At 40.7% G+C, this 15,649-nt stretch overlaps 1 protein-coding gene across 5 annotated transcripts in view; it reads left to right on the top strand.

The window, feature by feature from the left end:
• The window catches only part of CDH6 (cadherin 6), a 111,576-nt gene extending 98,595 nt beyond the window's left edge, over positions 1 to 12,981 (top strand). For 4 of the 5 annotated variants that reach the window (XM_054816044.1, XM_054816043.1, XM_054816045.1 and 1 more), the window contains 4 exons: positions 700 to 821; positions 1,615 to 1,732; positions 1,820 to 2,071; positions 5,669 to 12,981. In XM_054816044.1, the coding sequence (XP_054672019.1) occupies positions 700 to 821; positions 1,615 to 1,732; positions 1,820 to 2,071; positions 5,669 to 6,159 (983 nt within the window). In that variant the 3' untranslated portion in view covers positions 6,160 to 12,981. Of the gene's footprint in view, positions 1 to 699; positions 822 to 1,614; positions 1,733 to 1,819; positions 2,080 to 5,668 lie in introns of those variants that run through there. The other variant, XM_054816046.1, reaches the window with a different exon arrangement.
• Positions 12,982 to 15,649: the final 2,668 nt, after the last annotated feature.

Here is a 15,649-nt window from a genome sequence, read left to right on the forward strand (position 1 = left end):
TCCTTATAGGGATAAAAACAGGTTTACATATGGGGATCTGCAGATTCTATATAGTGCTTATGTTCTTCAGCTGATACATTTTAGTGTTAACTCTAGAATGTCAGCCAAATCAATTCATGACAGATTAGAATGTATTTGTGATCACAGCCGCAGTTACTATTTATATAACATAATGGTAATCATGGTAGCTTAAGGAACTGTGTCATGAGATTTGTAGGGCACAGAATATCAAATATAACAGAAGGGAGGAAAAAACCCACTCAATCCCGTCTTCATGACTCTCCCGTTGTCCTGTTTCAGACTTAGGGAAGGGAATATGTTCTAGAAACTTTGTTGCTACCATACTGTATCATTGAGTTTAATAAATAGATTTGATTTAATTTAATTCCAGTATTATATTTCTATATGTATCTAACATTCATAATCATACTTGGAGTGTTCAAAAGAATTTGTACATCTTGGACTCCTATCCAACCTTAACTGTATAGCTTACATAGAATCAAAGTAATGATAACAGAGCACGATTTTGTGGAATTCACCCCACAATGCATTCCCCAGAAATCAACAGAATGTAAGTGGAGTGTTGTGAGTGAGAAGAATTAAGGCCATGAGCCCCTAAGCCTGTTCTTTTCTTCCCCTGCACTGAGTCAGTAACTGGGCTAAATAAAATCTCTATTCTTTCTGATTTTATCATTTCAGACAACCCAAAACAAAGCAGCCGTGTCCCAGTGTTCATTAAGGTTTTGGATGTAAATGACAATGCTCCAGAGTTTGCCATGTTTTACGAGACTTTCGTCTGTGAAAATGCAAAGGCAGAACAGGTGTGTTGTCTGCTTGTACTACGAAAACATTCCAAATTAATTGAGTTTTGCTACTTGCAACACCTCATCAAGAGGTACACTTTGCATTGCATCAAACTGTTGGTTTTGCAAAATTAAGCTGAACAGTGGCTGCACAGTATCTGATTACACTTAGTATTCTTGCAGCTAACGTGACAGTATGTTTTACGCTGTTGTTTTCTGTACTGCACCTTGTTATCCCTGATTCATTTTCATTCTATGATTCTCTGCCTTATTCAGGCATCTCCACTGTCTCCTTTAAAAACAGTTTCAGGTCCGTAACTGTCACAGGTCCTGTCTGACAGAACTATTTCCTGCCAGATAATTCTCACTCTACCAGTCCTATTACTAAATGGTTCAAAGTAGCAGATAATTTGGAAGATTCAGCCAAACAATTCCTGTGACATGAGATTTCAGTAGATAAATACACAGTCAGCTTGGACTGTCTCACCTTTCATCTCTATTGCTTGTCACGTGCAAAGGTTTTGTACGCATCTGGAGGGGCATCAACCCAAGCCTGCTCTTGAATTCAACATGATTTTCCTGCCAGCTTTCAAATTCATTATGTTACTGGCTGATGGAATGGGATACAATAGCATGGTGATCCTAAACAGCAAGCACATGGATCACTATTCTTAAGCTCAACATAGCAGCATCAGCTTCCTTAAAGCAGAAGAAAAAAATTAACACAATAAGATTCCTTTACAATCCTAGAGTACATAAATAAGCATAAGGTCCACTGACTTTGAAGATAATTTTGTTCTTATTGTTTCAGCTGATACAAACATTAAGTGCTGTTGATAAAGATGACTCTTACAGTGGACATCAGTTTTCATTCTCCTTAGCTCCCGAGGCAGCCAGCAGCTCAAACTTTACACTACAGGACAACAGAGGTGAATTTCTAGCAAGACTTTTCTTTATTATCTCATCCCTGCTTTCAGTCTTCGGATGAAGATTTAATGTGTGCTTTGTGTTTCCAGACAACACAGCAGGGATTTTCACCCGAAAAACCAGATATAACCGGCATGAAATGAGTACCTACTTCTTGCCAGTGGTAATATCAGACAACGACTACCCTATCCAGAGTAGCACTGAAACGGTGACTATTCGAGTGTGTGCTTGTGACCACCGAGGAAAGATGCTGTCCTGTAATGCAGAAGCCTTGGTTCATCCCACTGGTCTTAGCACTGGGGCTCTTATTGCCATTCTTCTCTGTATCATTATATTACTTGGTAAGTAGCTCAGAGGCATTTTGTTCCTTTCATGGTTATTTTGCATTGCTACAAGTGATTATACCAAGGCTAGGACAAGAGCAAAGCAAAGGCATCCTTGTCTTATCCTGCATTTATATTATTGTATTTCCTCCTCTGAGGGCTGCTACAGATATGGTGTATAGAACACATCCTATCTAATCTTAGTTATCTAAAAGTTAGTAATGTTCAAGCAAGAGGAGACAGCTGGGCTCCACCCTCTTGTAAATGGAAGAGACATTCATCCCATCCCCTTATTGGTATCTGAGGTGGACCATACTAATCTCCCTCTGCAGGTGTCTGTCTCTTTCTGTTGACCACAGAAGGAAGCCAGATAAGTTAGTTTTAAACAATTAACTTCCCATGTCTAAACTGAGGAGTAAGAAGTCTCAGTGCTTCTGTTCTGCTGGAAAAGGATACTGAAATGGGGTGGCTACTAAAGCACTCTCTCAAAAGCTGCAAAGTCGCCCCTTTCAGGCACCCGTGAATATGAAGAGGTTGGATTCTGAGTGTGGAGAATGTACAGATCTCTGGCCACAGCACTTACAGGTAGTCAACATTTTTTTTTTTATAAAAATAAGGACATTTTGTAACATCTCTCACATTCTTCTCACTCAGGTTCCACCTCTCTTGTACAGCAGAGATGACTGGTCCCTCGGCCACTAGCCATAGGCTATTTGTCTGGGGAGAACTGTACAATACTGTACAGGCAGTTCTCAGGGAGACATTATTAGTCACTTTTAGTATCTGGCCAGGAAAGAAGAGAGTCAGACCAATTTTACAGCTGTTGGGTCAAGCCAGGGAGAAAAAGTTTCCTCAGTGATTCCATTTCTTTCTACCATAATCGTACTTCCTTGGACATGCTCATCACCACTGCAAAATCATCCTGATCTTCACTATTAACAAAATTTCCCTCTCCAGTGATGAGTCAAAGACTGCGTTGCGATTCTCAGACTTTAACAATATAGTCATGGCTTGCCCAAATAAGCACTATCCCATTTTCAGAAATGATTCCTACAATAACAATCTTACCCTTAATTCACCATTAAATTCATTTTTCAAAACATGGTATCCTTGCCTCTAAGGACCAAGCTCACTTTGTATCAAGTTCCTTACCAGAAAAAGAAATCAAATGCTGCAGATTGTCTTGCACTCGTTAGTACAACTGTGCTCATTAATATCAATCTGACATTAAACGATTTCCTGTTTTATGTCAATCGAAAATAATTGATTCTGTGTGCTAAGCAGCACTTTATGTCAATTACTGCTCACGCCACCATGCACCATAAGCAGATTTTCAATTAACTCAGCTATATAATTTTCTATTTTCAGGCTGGTTGCAGGGTTTGTATGTGCAACCACTACTGAGTGAAAAACAATACTCTGGGCAGACCTGAACCACAACTTAAAATTTAGCAGCAACAAAAAGTGCCTGTAAATTGCTAGGTTTATATGCAGTTTGAGTAAGTCTAGTGGCTTATCAGGAGGCCTCAGATGCTGCTAAACACTGACATGCAACTAAAGGTGATGTACTTTAACGTATAACTTCTAATGGGGTTTTTTTTGGCTGCAAGTTCAGCATAAAATAAGAAAACCCAAGTATCAGAGGTGTGACATAATTACTGAAGTCTCATCCTTGCATATTCTGTGTAACAACTGTTTTGTTAATGAGATACTTCAGCAACCCTTCCATGTAAAAACTATCATTCCTACACTTTCTCAGATCGTTCTACAGGTCGCTATTCCAGAAGCCCATTCAAAATCGACACTGTGTTTTTCAAGTTCTCCAAAATTTTCTCCAGTTATCTCTGTTCTCTCACATAGACCTTTCCCCAGCCCTCTCACACGGTGTCACAGCTTTATGCTGTAAAGGAAGAGGATTCACTCTTACTGCATTTTTGCACAGCAGCACTCAGATTAGGACCCTTATGTGACACCGTAAGTAAATCCTCATCATTAGGGTGAGAGCCTGAAGCTTTCATCGTCTGAACCAGCCCTCCTCCTAATTCCTTCAGTTTCATCACCTCACTTATCTCCTTTCAACTCATATTAACAGATGTTCTCCCTTACTCACACTACTCCTATGGTATCTAGGAAGACACAGCAGGAATTAGAGCGTTTTCCTACTGTATCCTGTCTTCTCGGGATCCCTCTATAGTCAATGGAGAGAAAGAGTACGAAACTCTTCCACAACATGCTTGAGCACACCTACAGATAACATCTTGCCCTAAGCGATCCTGCAGGGCAGCACATAATTTAAATTTAAAATTTAAAAATAAAAATAAAAATCAGCTTTTTGTTTGTCAAAGGAAGCTAAGAAAGACATTTCAATGGGCTACAATTTTGTTTTGGGGATGCCCTTAGTCCTCAGACAAATGAGGAAGGGACTGCCAAAAAACGTCTTTAACAGTTACTGTGCTTTAACTCACACACCATTTTCAAAACACAGCTGAAATGAAAAATAATTTTGAACCACCTTATCATTTCATATCAATGAGTTTAGGCATTTTCTGATTTTCTTTGCTATGAAAGAACTCTAAAGACAGCAAGATGTGTCTTTTCTCAGAGTTTGCACAGCAGCACTGAAATACTGGACACTGTGGACCTCAGACTATGAAAGCGACAGTGATAGTAGCAATACATCCTGGTTCCTTGCTGCTGTTCATATGTAAATATTCAGCCATTTACCACCTTAAGGTAGAATCCTGCTTAGAAATCTGAAATTAGCTTCTAAAGGAAATAACATGTTGAACATATCTCCTCCCACACTCTGTGCCCACTTTTCCAAAAGTACCAGGAATGATTATTGAGTAAACACATTTAAATTTGGATCAGGGCCTTGGTAAGAAAATGAAATATATATGTACATATACACACACTTTAGAATGAAAGCCATAAAATTATCTGTTTGAGAAATTTCATGCCTTTGGCAGATTAAATAATACCATTATCATATCTCAACTGTCTAAGATTTAAGCCATGTACTTTTTTAAGGTCATGTGCATTGTAAAAACGTGCTAGAGAAGTTAATAAACTTGGACTTTGTGCTGGCTGAAAATCCACTCCATATTCCAAGCTTTTTTCTGGAAGAGGATAGATTTCCTTATCTTGAAATGCATCTCTGCTAGCCTTTTACCGTAGCCCAGTAGATCCTGGCCTTGTCCATAGCACAAGTTGCATCTTGTCCCAGGGGTTCAAGGTAAATAACATCTGATGTTACTTAGTTTAGAGAAAGTGTTTCTTCCTTCCCAACTCTCAGGAAACTAGTTCTGTTCTTAAGGCAACCAAATTGCTGTATGACTCTGGGTAAAAATGTGCCTACTGACAAAAAGACACTCCACTTGGCTTCTTACAAGCTCAACACCTCCTTTCTTCTAGTGCACATCCACGCCATTTCATCTCCCAAGGTACTCACAGGCAGAGCAAGCACAGTCTGAAAACCCGACGTGCAGGTGTGCAGTTTTGCAAAACATCTTTTAAAACTTTGAATTCGAGCAGAGGCGCAGCATTTCTTCTGGGTTTTAATGGAGTTAGGGATTAACCTTTCCCTTTCTCTCTCCCTGTTATTTTTGTTTCCAGTTACAGTGGTGCTGTTTGCAGCACTGAGACGGCAGCGGAAAAAAGAGCCTTTGATTATTTCCAAAGAAGACATCAGAGACAACATTGTCAGTTATAATGATGAAGGTGGTGGAGAGGAAGACACCCAGGCGTTTGATATCGGCACACTGAGGAATCCCGAAGCCATAGACGATAATAAATTACGCAGAGATATCGTGCCGGAAACACTTTTTATGCCACGGCGGACTGCAACAGCGCGAGATAACACGGATGTCAGAGATTTCATTAACCAAAGGTTAAAGGAAAATGATACAGATCCAACGGCACCCCCGTATGACTCGTTAGCAACCTACGCGTACGAAGGTAATGGTTCTGTGGCCGAGTCCCTCAGCTCCTTGGAGTCGGTGACTACGGACGGAGATCAGGACTACGATTACCTCAGTGACTGGGGGCCTCGGTTTAAAAAGCTGGCAGATATGTATGGCACTATGGACAGTGACAAAGACTCTTAATATGTTGCCTTTTTTTTTGGTTCATTTTTGTTTCCCTTCCTCATTTTCAGAAACAGCATTGAGATATGTGAAGTGGCTATTTCTTTCTATTTCTCCACAGCTGTGTGAAAGGGTTCTCTGTTCTACCCCTTCTAATTGTCTAATGACTGCAGTCTGTGTGGATCAGCCGTCAGAAAACTTTTTCTAGTATCATTTTATGAGCTTCCAAGAGGCAAAATTCTTATTTTTTAGTGCATCCAGTTTACCAAGCCAATCTTACAGGCACGGCAGTAGTGGAGGGGAAAAAAAAAAAAAGGATGAGATGGGGAGCAATATTTTTACTTGTTCTGCTTATATTGTAAATTGGAGTATATTACTGTTTAAGCTCACTTGCTCTTTTTACTTGTATTCAGACTATTCAGCTCAGACGATTGCTCTGTCGATTGTGTATTGCACATCCCAATGTAATGAGGTACCCTAGTTTACCCTATGTATTATAGTCAAAAGTAGTGGTGGTGGAATGAAGGTTTATTATACAAGTAGAGTAAGCTGAGAAAAAACATCAAACATGCATTTTACTCATGAGGAGGGTAGAAAGGCCTAGTGGTCATTTAAACCCAAGTGTTTTTCTAGAACACACCATTGCCCCCAATGCACTGAATCATACTAACACACACATATATATAGTTCATTGACTGCTATGTATATATTCTTCTGACCTAGCATTGCTGGAGACATGTGTGTGCGTGCATGTGTGTGTGGTCAGTAGCCCCAATATCTAATTCTTAGATGGTTTCCCAGTTCTAACCCAGACTTGCCTTGTGATATGGGGAAAATCATCTAACCCAACTCCAGATTAGATCATTAGATCATGGAGGAAGCAGCAGATCATAACCGTGCTATGGTCGGCCTCCACCTGCTCATCAGTTCAGTGATGGCCACTGCGCTGGGGAGGTGGGAGTCGGGCTTTTCACGTCCATCTACTTCTGCCTGTTCTCATGGGCAGGAGGGGAGTAGTAGCCTCAAGGTGACTGCCGCCCATTAGAGCAAAAGGAGCAACTGCAAAGGAGGAAAGTGGTTTTTTTATCCTGACCTTCCCTGCCTGGATGCCCAGGGTGGCTTCCTGACTGACTCGCTGCCCAGTTTTGATACCTGTAAAGTGTGGAAATAATGCCTACCTCATCAGGATGTTGCAAGAATTATTTAAGTCATTTGGAAAATGCTTTAGAGATGGAAGATGCTGGCATTCTGTCAGAGGAAGTAATTTCTCATGCTTTTGGATGGTTGGGTTGTTTGGGTTTTTTCCCCAATTCAAGCCCTGAATGCACAAGTAAGCAAGAATCAATTGTCATTCCAGTGGCCTGAAAAGTAGGGTTTATAACTATAACTCTTTTTTTTTTTTTTTTTTTTTTTTTTAAATAAACTACTCGGCCAGGGTTGTTAAAGACATCACCAAAAGGTAAAATTTTAATGACAAGTCTCTGGGTGCGTGTGCTTATCTGCTTTGCCAAGCTAAGTAATTTTTGTCCAGAGGTGGGAGAAGATGCCATAGTCTCAGGCCAAAACAATTTTCTTTACAGCTTGTGCACCACTCAATATGTCTGTTGGTTTGTCAAATGCATGCAGTTCCTGCTCTTTAAATCAAGCCATCTAGGAGACGCTATCTGGAAAAAACCCTGAAGGGGCTGCCATGGGACACATCCCATTACAGGAGCAAAAAGCCACCCTTCATCCCAAAGTAGGGACAGAGCCCATGGCATTGTGCCAAGGAAAGATGGAATTTTTTTTTTTAAATATACCTCATACATTACTAATCTCATTTATTTCATTTTGAAACAGTATTTAATACCAGAATTACAGGCATGGATCTATTTTCCCCCTCCCCCGAATCTTAAGTGAATCAGTCTGAAAGCTAAACAGCAGCTCCAATTTACTCTAAAAATAGAGAGAGAAGGGAAAAAAGTTAATAAACAGAAAATTAAAAGGGATTAAAAATTAATCCCTGGAATTCATCACTCCTAGAGACTAAATAAAGAGAGCAGTAAGATTCCTGAGTATTGGACTTTTACAAGCATGATGACATAATTTCAGGTGCGAAATGGTGAAGAGGACAAGCCACCCACGCTGCGGTGCCTGGCTGGGACTGGGAAGGAAACCTTTGCACAGTTACAAGTTTAGGGCAAGGCAGCTCGTGGCTTTCAGATGCCCGGCATGGTAGATTAGATGGGTTTTCAGAGTAGAGGAACCCAGAGTTCCAAAGGGAGCTGAGCCCCTGGTCTCCCTGATGGAAGCTTCTCACGGTGCTTCAGTCCAGTAGAGCAAGGCACCCAACTCCATCGCTGAGCCTGTCGCGCCCATCACAACGGCAATGGCATGACTAGACCCTTATTATGTTCTCCGGAGGGCCTCGTCAGTAATTCGAGATGACAAAAGCCTTTGAAAGTCTAGCCCTTCACGGCTTCCTTGAAATCAGAGCATTCAGGAGGCAACCTGTCCGAAACCTAGCTCTGGCACACAGGAGGGACTATCTGGATTTCAGATCCGTGGAGGAGCAGCAGATGCTCAGCACCACCTGCCGCAGGTCCCTCACTTGGGGCTGCTCTCCTCATACGGTCAGTGGAGGCAGCATACCCCTCGGCGGGCTCCCCCAAATGGCTCCCTAACACCCACCTGTGTCTCACCCTTCACTGCGTGGAGCTGCCTCCAGCAAATCTCCTCAAGCTCAGAGTCCAGCTGGACGCCCAGAGGGAGCCAGTGAACCGTCCCTTCCCCTCCTCGGGCCCCGAGGAAACACGTTTGTGTGCGGAGAGGACGGCAGAGGCGGCTGTGGAACCGCACACGTGTTTGGCCCTGCAAGCCACCCCCAGCTCACAGGGAAGAGAGAGTCACGTCGCTGGACGGAAGACAGACCTTGCACCCTGAAAGGGCCGGGCCACCCTGCAGGTCACCTTGCCTTAGTCACTCGTTGGGGTGGAGCAACACGACAGGGTCACTCAACTCCTTGTAACTACTTCCCTATGTTTGTACAGATATTTTGTCCGATTTAGTGATTGTTAGTAGCAGTCCAAGCGCAAGATTTGAGGTTTGGGTTTTGTTTCGTTTTTTTTTTTTTTTTCTTTTTTCTTTTAATTGAAAGCTGGTTTTATCTTGTACATTGAGTGACACAGTAAATAATAGAGAATGGCTACTCGTGCCTGTTGTGTAAATATATCATATATAAAATTATGTTATGTCACCACAAATATGGTGCCTGAATAGCAAATGGATTCTTCTAAGAAAATTCAAGGCAAACTTGCATCCAAATTATTATTTATGCATCTAGGTTTTAAGGTATATTTTTTCCTGCAAATTAGACAGATTTAGCATCTCTCACACAGCAAGAAGTGTTTAATTCTGTCTTTTCTTCTTGCTTGGCAGTACCACAAAGTGCAATTTATAAAATCAGTACTGCATATTAAATATTCAAAGTGCCATATTGCAGTGAATACAAAACTTTGCAGTAGTATTTCTTTGCACTTTGTTGCATGCCAGCGTGCTAGATGATAGAAACGAGTATTTAACAATGATGTCACACAATGCTAGAATTCTCATTTATAGATAAACAAGTGTTAGACTATGGGCTATGAAGTGGGTTTCAAGGCTGTTTTAAGCCTGGTTTTCTTACACACTTGTTTGAGAAGAAATATTATTAGGAAGCTTAGCTAAGCAAGGTAGAGACATGAGCAATGAAGTTGACTTTTAATTTGGAAAAGCATCTGATCTAACAACAGGGAACCTATTAAAAGATACCAAGGAATTCAGTGGAGTTAACATGAGACGGGCGTGTTTACATGGCAGACTTTTCCAGCCTTGCTGCTGCAGAACAATAACATCTCTACACTTGAAATGGAATAAGGTTTCTTGTATAGCTATATCATCCCAGATGCCAAAACAGTCACTTTATTCCAGATTTTTATTTTTTCCCCCCTTCCCTCCAGAAGAATGATTACTTCAGGTTAAAACCAATTCTATCCCAGAGCAGCACCAGTACGGGGGACACGACAGCACGTGCCTGCAATGCAGCTGTGCCAGGACACCTCTCTGCGTAGACAAGCGCTTGGAAGAGAGCTGAGGCAGAAACTTGCAGCGAGCTCCGAACAAGGGAATTTGGGGATTTCCACAGGGCTCTACTGACAGTACCACAGGACTGGGATGCATTCCCAATCCTGACATAGACGGAGATGCATCTGACCATGAGAAAAACAAGTTGTCTGTTTTTTTCAGTTATTGGTGGTAAAAAAATTGCTAGGAAAGATGGAGTAGAAGAACACCACTCCACTTGTACCAATACCAATATTTTCTAAATTTGTCCTAAGATATATTTTTCTGACATTTTTTATTTTGTTAGTTGTCAGGTCTTACTTTATTCCATAGACAGGTATTTCCTAGCTGTTAAATATGAATGGGAGAGGCAACTTTCAAATGATCCAGTTTTGGAAGTGTCAGGCTACGTTACAAGGCACAACATTTCCATTTCTCTGTCACAAAACAAACAAACAATCCCACAAAAAACAACTAACTCAATATCTGTAGCACCATAAAAAGCAGAACAGTCATAAAGAAGCAGAGCAGGGAGAAATGGCTTTGGGAATGCACGTCTGCACATGTACAGTATGAATAAAAAGAGGGGAAATAATGGACATTGGAAGCTGGCCTTGTTTCAAAAGCAGATTTACCCATGTTGTGACTGTGCACTGTTGGCCCTGCGCTTTTAACACTGCCGGGTTTCCTACAGCAGCCAGAGGGAGATTTGCATGGATAGGAAGAAAGATATCTTCTTTTTCAGACCAAGCAAATTAAATTCAGGCCATTTCCATGCAGATCTCTAGGAAAGTCAGTCCCTTTGTCGTGATTATTAGCAAAACGTGTTATATTTCTGCAGCAGATCTATCTTGATGGCATTCTGCAGGGTGAATCACAGACAGTTATCCTGAGCAGGTAGCTCTTTGTGACCACCACCGTGTTAGCTCTTCCTGCCACCATCTGTTCTAAACCTCTCCACGTTTCCTTTGGCTATAGGGAGCATGAAGCATTTCAAAAGACCGCTGTCCCAACTGGATGCTGCCATCACCTGCCCAATTGTGTTTCAATTAACACTGCAGTCCGAGCTCCCTTGTCAAATAAGAGCTGACAAATTAACAGTCATTACGCTACTTCCAATGAGTATGAACTATGTCGTGAGTTGAGAAAGGCAGGGATTTTTTTCCAACCCCTCTAGACCTCTGAAACAGCAGCCTCCTCCAATAAATGTTAAAGCCACAATGTTTTTTATTTTCAGTTTAGTCTTCAGAAAGACTTGTTTTCTTAGAGATTGTTTCTGTACTTAAAGAAGAGGAACAAAAGCATATTTAACATCTACAGCCTCACGCATTGCTCCAGGAGGAGGGGAAAATCCACAGCAGCCAGCATAGTGTTTTAATACCAGTCTCTCCCCTCAGTAGTTTTATTTAGTCACAGCTAAAACAGTCTTGATCCTGCCCATCATTTTGCAATATTATACTTTTCAGACCAGACCTGCATTTGTCATACACTAAACACTTTCCTGAACAGATCATAAAATTCAGCGGTAGGTATCCAAAAGCCGTGGCTGGGGTCACAGGGAGTACAAGAGTCAGAGAACTGGGAGTTTCAGGAAGAAGAACAGAAAGTGAATTGCACGGGGCGGGAGGTAATCAGTCATATGCAAGGCAGGCCCATGGCACTTAAAAGCCACAAAGCTGTCATATTATATGCATAGAGTTACCGGATTTCAAAGGAGTTTCTACAGAACCTGCTCTTATATTTTTTCCTGCATGTGTCTTTTGCTTTCTTTAAAAAAAAAAAAGAAAAGAAAAAAAAAAAAGGAGCTGCTAACTTCAAATTTCTCTTTCCACAAAGGCGATTTGACAAACAAGGCATAAGTCCAGCATATAGAGAAATCCTTTCCACTCCCATGGGCTTTTAACCTTTCCTATGAGACTGCACTATTTATGTAAATATACCTGGAGACACTTTCTATAAGCTTTTAGTTTTCTATGATCTATTACTTTAGTGTTTATTAGAGACACAAATGTATAGAATTATTAAGCATTCAGGTGAACATGACAAAGAAACTACACTACAAACACAAAATTGTTCTGGATTTTGACACATAAAACTCTTCAGAATCACTGTACTGTTTTAATTCTGTGATTACTTTCATTGCTTTGAAAAATTAAACTTAAAAGAAAGGCCTTATAATAAATGCTATGTGCATCTTAACTGTGTTACTGAGCGAAATCAATCTGGCAAACTCCTATTGCGATTTGTGATTTCTGAACCCTTAAAATAAATGCTTTTCGGTATTGATTTTTTTTTTTTTTTAATTAAAAATACTTCCAAGCATAAATTGAAACTGATGCCACCACCTGGGAAGATTTACTTGCTGGCATGCTCCAGCCACGCAGTCTCTCACGATGACATCCCCTGGTTGTGCCAAGGGACCCTCAGCATCAGATGGATCCGGTCCCTGCTCAGCACAGAGGGATGTTTGCGGGCGATAAGATTTTTGTCACCCAGGAGATTTACACCTAGAAGCTTCCCTGTCTTGCAAAGGGACCCATGCTGGAATGATTATCTCTTCTGCAGAGTGGATGGGCAATTTGTGATGGTCAGATGGCAAGTGTGCACTCTCTCCCTTATATTTCCTGTTCACTGTACTGGCTTCTCTTTTGGGGGTGGGGGGCAGGGGGAAATTAAATTTAAGGATTTAATGAGAAACCAATTTGAACAACAATTTCTCACAGACAGAGTGAATTTGCCTTTTTGCAAATTGATTTTTGTAACAAGTTATTTATATGATACTACTTAATAAATTGTTTTTTCTAACTTTGGTTGGTTTTTCTTCTTCTTAATTCTCTCAGTTCATGGCTTGTATTTACAACGCTATCACAAAGATAAGCCTTCGAAAAGATTCTGCAATCACTTTAAGACACAGGAGTAAATCGACACAGTCTTTCAAATGCCATTTGTAAGTGTCTGGTTTGCAACATGCTGTAAGAGCAGTAGGATCGCTATTCTGTGATCAGTACGGCCTCCCAAAAGAGTGCCAGAATTTCAAAAGACATCATTTAGTGATGCTTACTATGCGGAGGATATTAGTCTACAATCACAAGCCAAATTTTGGCTAGCCAAGGTTTCCCAGGAAGTCAGCAGGAGCTTTGTCAAAAAAAAAAAAAGCATGTGGAATACCTTCCTTGAAGCATACAAAGATTATATAATTTATAATAGCACTGTTCAGTTATCTGCCTTTCATTGAATGAGGTCCAAAAAAAGACTTAGACGCTAGGTTCACTTGTGGACTTGTTGTTTGCAATATCTTTTTACATAAGGAGAACAAGACTCCCTTAATAAAAGATCTATCTCCAGAAATTCCATCATGTTTAAATTTCTTCCTACATACGAGGACAAATAAAAGAGTGGGAAAGGTCACAGCAAACCAGTAGTTCATCAAAAGCATTAGAATGAGCCACAAAAAGCAACCAGTTTAATGCTGAAAGCCATATGAGGTTTATGAAAGGAGTAACTTTTGTAACCGATGAGAAGAATTAGCCTAAACATCCACCTGCAACCCTTGGTGGACCTCCAGAAGAAAACTTCTGTATGAATAGCCCAAGCAATCAGCTTTTTTAGACCTCATTAGTAGATCATAAGCCTATAAATACATAGGTCTACATAGTTAAAAATAAACACTTTTAATTACTATCTCATTATCTGAACACCAAATCACAGAACCTAAGCACCGCACTGTCCATGGAGGACATCTCCACTGCCCCTCCACACGCTCCGGTGAGGACACGCTTGCAGGTGCAAGCGGAGAGAGGCAGCAGTTACGCCATCTCTCAGCCCCGTCACTGTTTGTGTCAGAGCAGCCCTACGAGACTGCACAAAACATCAGCGTTTAGAAGATGAAAAGCTCAAGAAGAGAGCAGCAGCAGGAATCCCAGTTGTCCGCCCGCTGAGCGGCGGGCCAGGCTCTGCAACTCTCCGCGGGTACTGAGGCTCTGGGTGCCAGGAGCAGAACAGAAGGACCTTACCTCTTTTATTTACATGAAAGACGAATCTGCCATATTTCTTATCTTCTTATTTGATTTACTATATCAAAGAGCATCTCAGTCACAAAAAAAAGTCAACTACAGGCTAGTAATTCAGCCAGAAAACATATTAAGTTCTAAGACATTAATTTACCAGGTTTATCTATGTAAAATATCTCTCCCCCAACAAGCAACACACAAACCACCTAATATTCATCTTTCCTTTAAACTACCAAAGTCAACACAGAGACAAGTTAGCCAGACAAGCAATTAAAGCCTGCAGTCTCTTACTTTAAAAAAGTTTAACCAGTCCTTGTTAAATTTCAAGGACAGTTCAAACAAGGAAACCAAAGAAAAGAGCAATACACTTCACTGATGCTTTAATACTTGCATAAAAATTGCTGGAACGATCACTTACATGACCAGCCAAGTGAATTCAGTGTTGGTCCTTCCAATTTTAATCTCAATGTTACTTTTAATACTATAAATGAAATCCAAGTTTGTTGGATAATGGACAGACATAAAAAAAAAAGTACATGTTCTTATCCAAAGCCTTTGAAGCCTTTCCTCTTTCTTATCAGCACTAGTACATCTTTCCCTGGTTTTAGCACAGCTGGCTATCTAGCAACCACCTGCCCTCTACATTTTCTATTCTCCAAACTGACCGCCCCAACTAACAGGTTCTGAGCAGCTGTCTGCCCCCACATCAGATCCCTGAGCATCTCTGTCCCTCTAATCAGAAAAGCTGATTCCACTTTCCTTATTCCCCACAAATTAGAAAGCAAGCATGAGCAGTGTCAGAAGTCCTCAGCCGCTCACTATTTCAGGATCAGTCTGGTAATCATTATGCATTTTTTAACCTTAGCAAACAACAGAATGCACAAAACCATGTATATTTTTACTAGCTGTGGAGAGACCCATAGCCTGATAGGACCATATTATCTATCTTTATTTAAGCAAAAGAGAAAAAACTTACTAGAAACAGAGTCAGGAAGACTGTATGCTAGGGAACATGCTGACCTGAATCTTCCAAAAGGTTTGGGGTGGTTTCTCCTTTAATAAAAAGAAAACAAACAAACAAACAACAAAAAAAACCCAAACACACACATACACCAAAAAAAAAAAAACCAAACCCCAAACAAAACAAACCACCAAAAAACCAAGAATCACCTGTATACAGCTTTCCTTGTACCCCCTGCTGGAACTTTGCTTTTCTTAACTTGGAACTTTGCTGGCTGTCTGTTCATGGATGCATCTTAATTAATAAACAAATGAATAAATCCCCTCCTGATTGCTTTTACATGTTTTTCTAAACATCTGCTTCTACTTACATTGTTAGGCAAAGCTGCTCTCTTCTACAACTCAGCTGGGGAACTTATTTCTCTCTCTCTCTCAGGATGCAATGGGGTATTTCACATCAA

Source organism: Grus americana, chromosome 2, assembly GCF_028858705.1.
Source record: "Grus americana isolate bGruAme1 chromosome 2, bGruAme1.mat, whole genome shotgun sequence".
Classification (NCBI taxonomy): Eukaryota; Metazoa; Chordata; class Aves; order Gruiformes; family Gruidae; genus Grus; species Grus americana.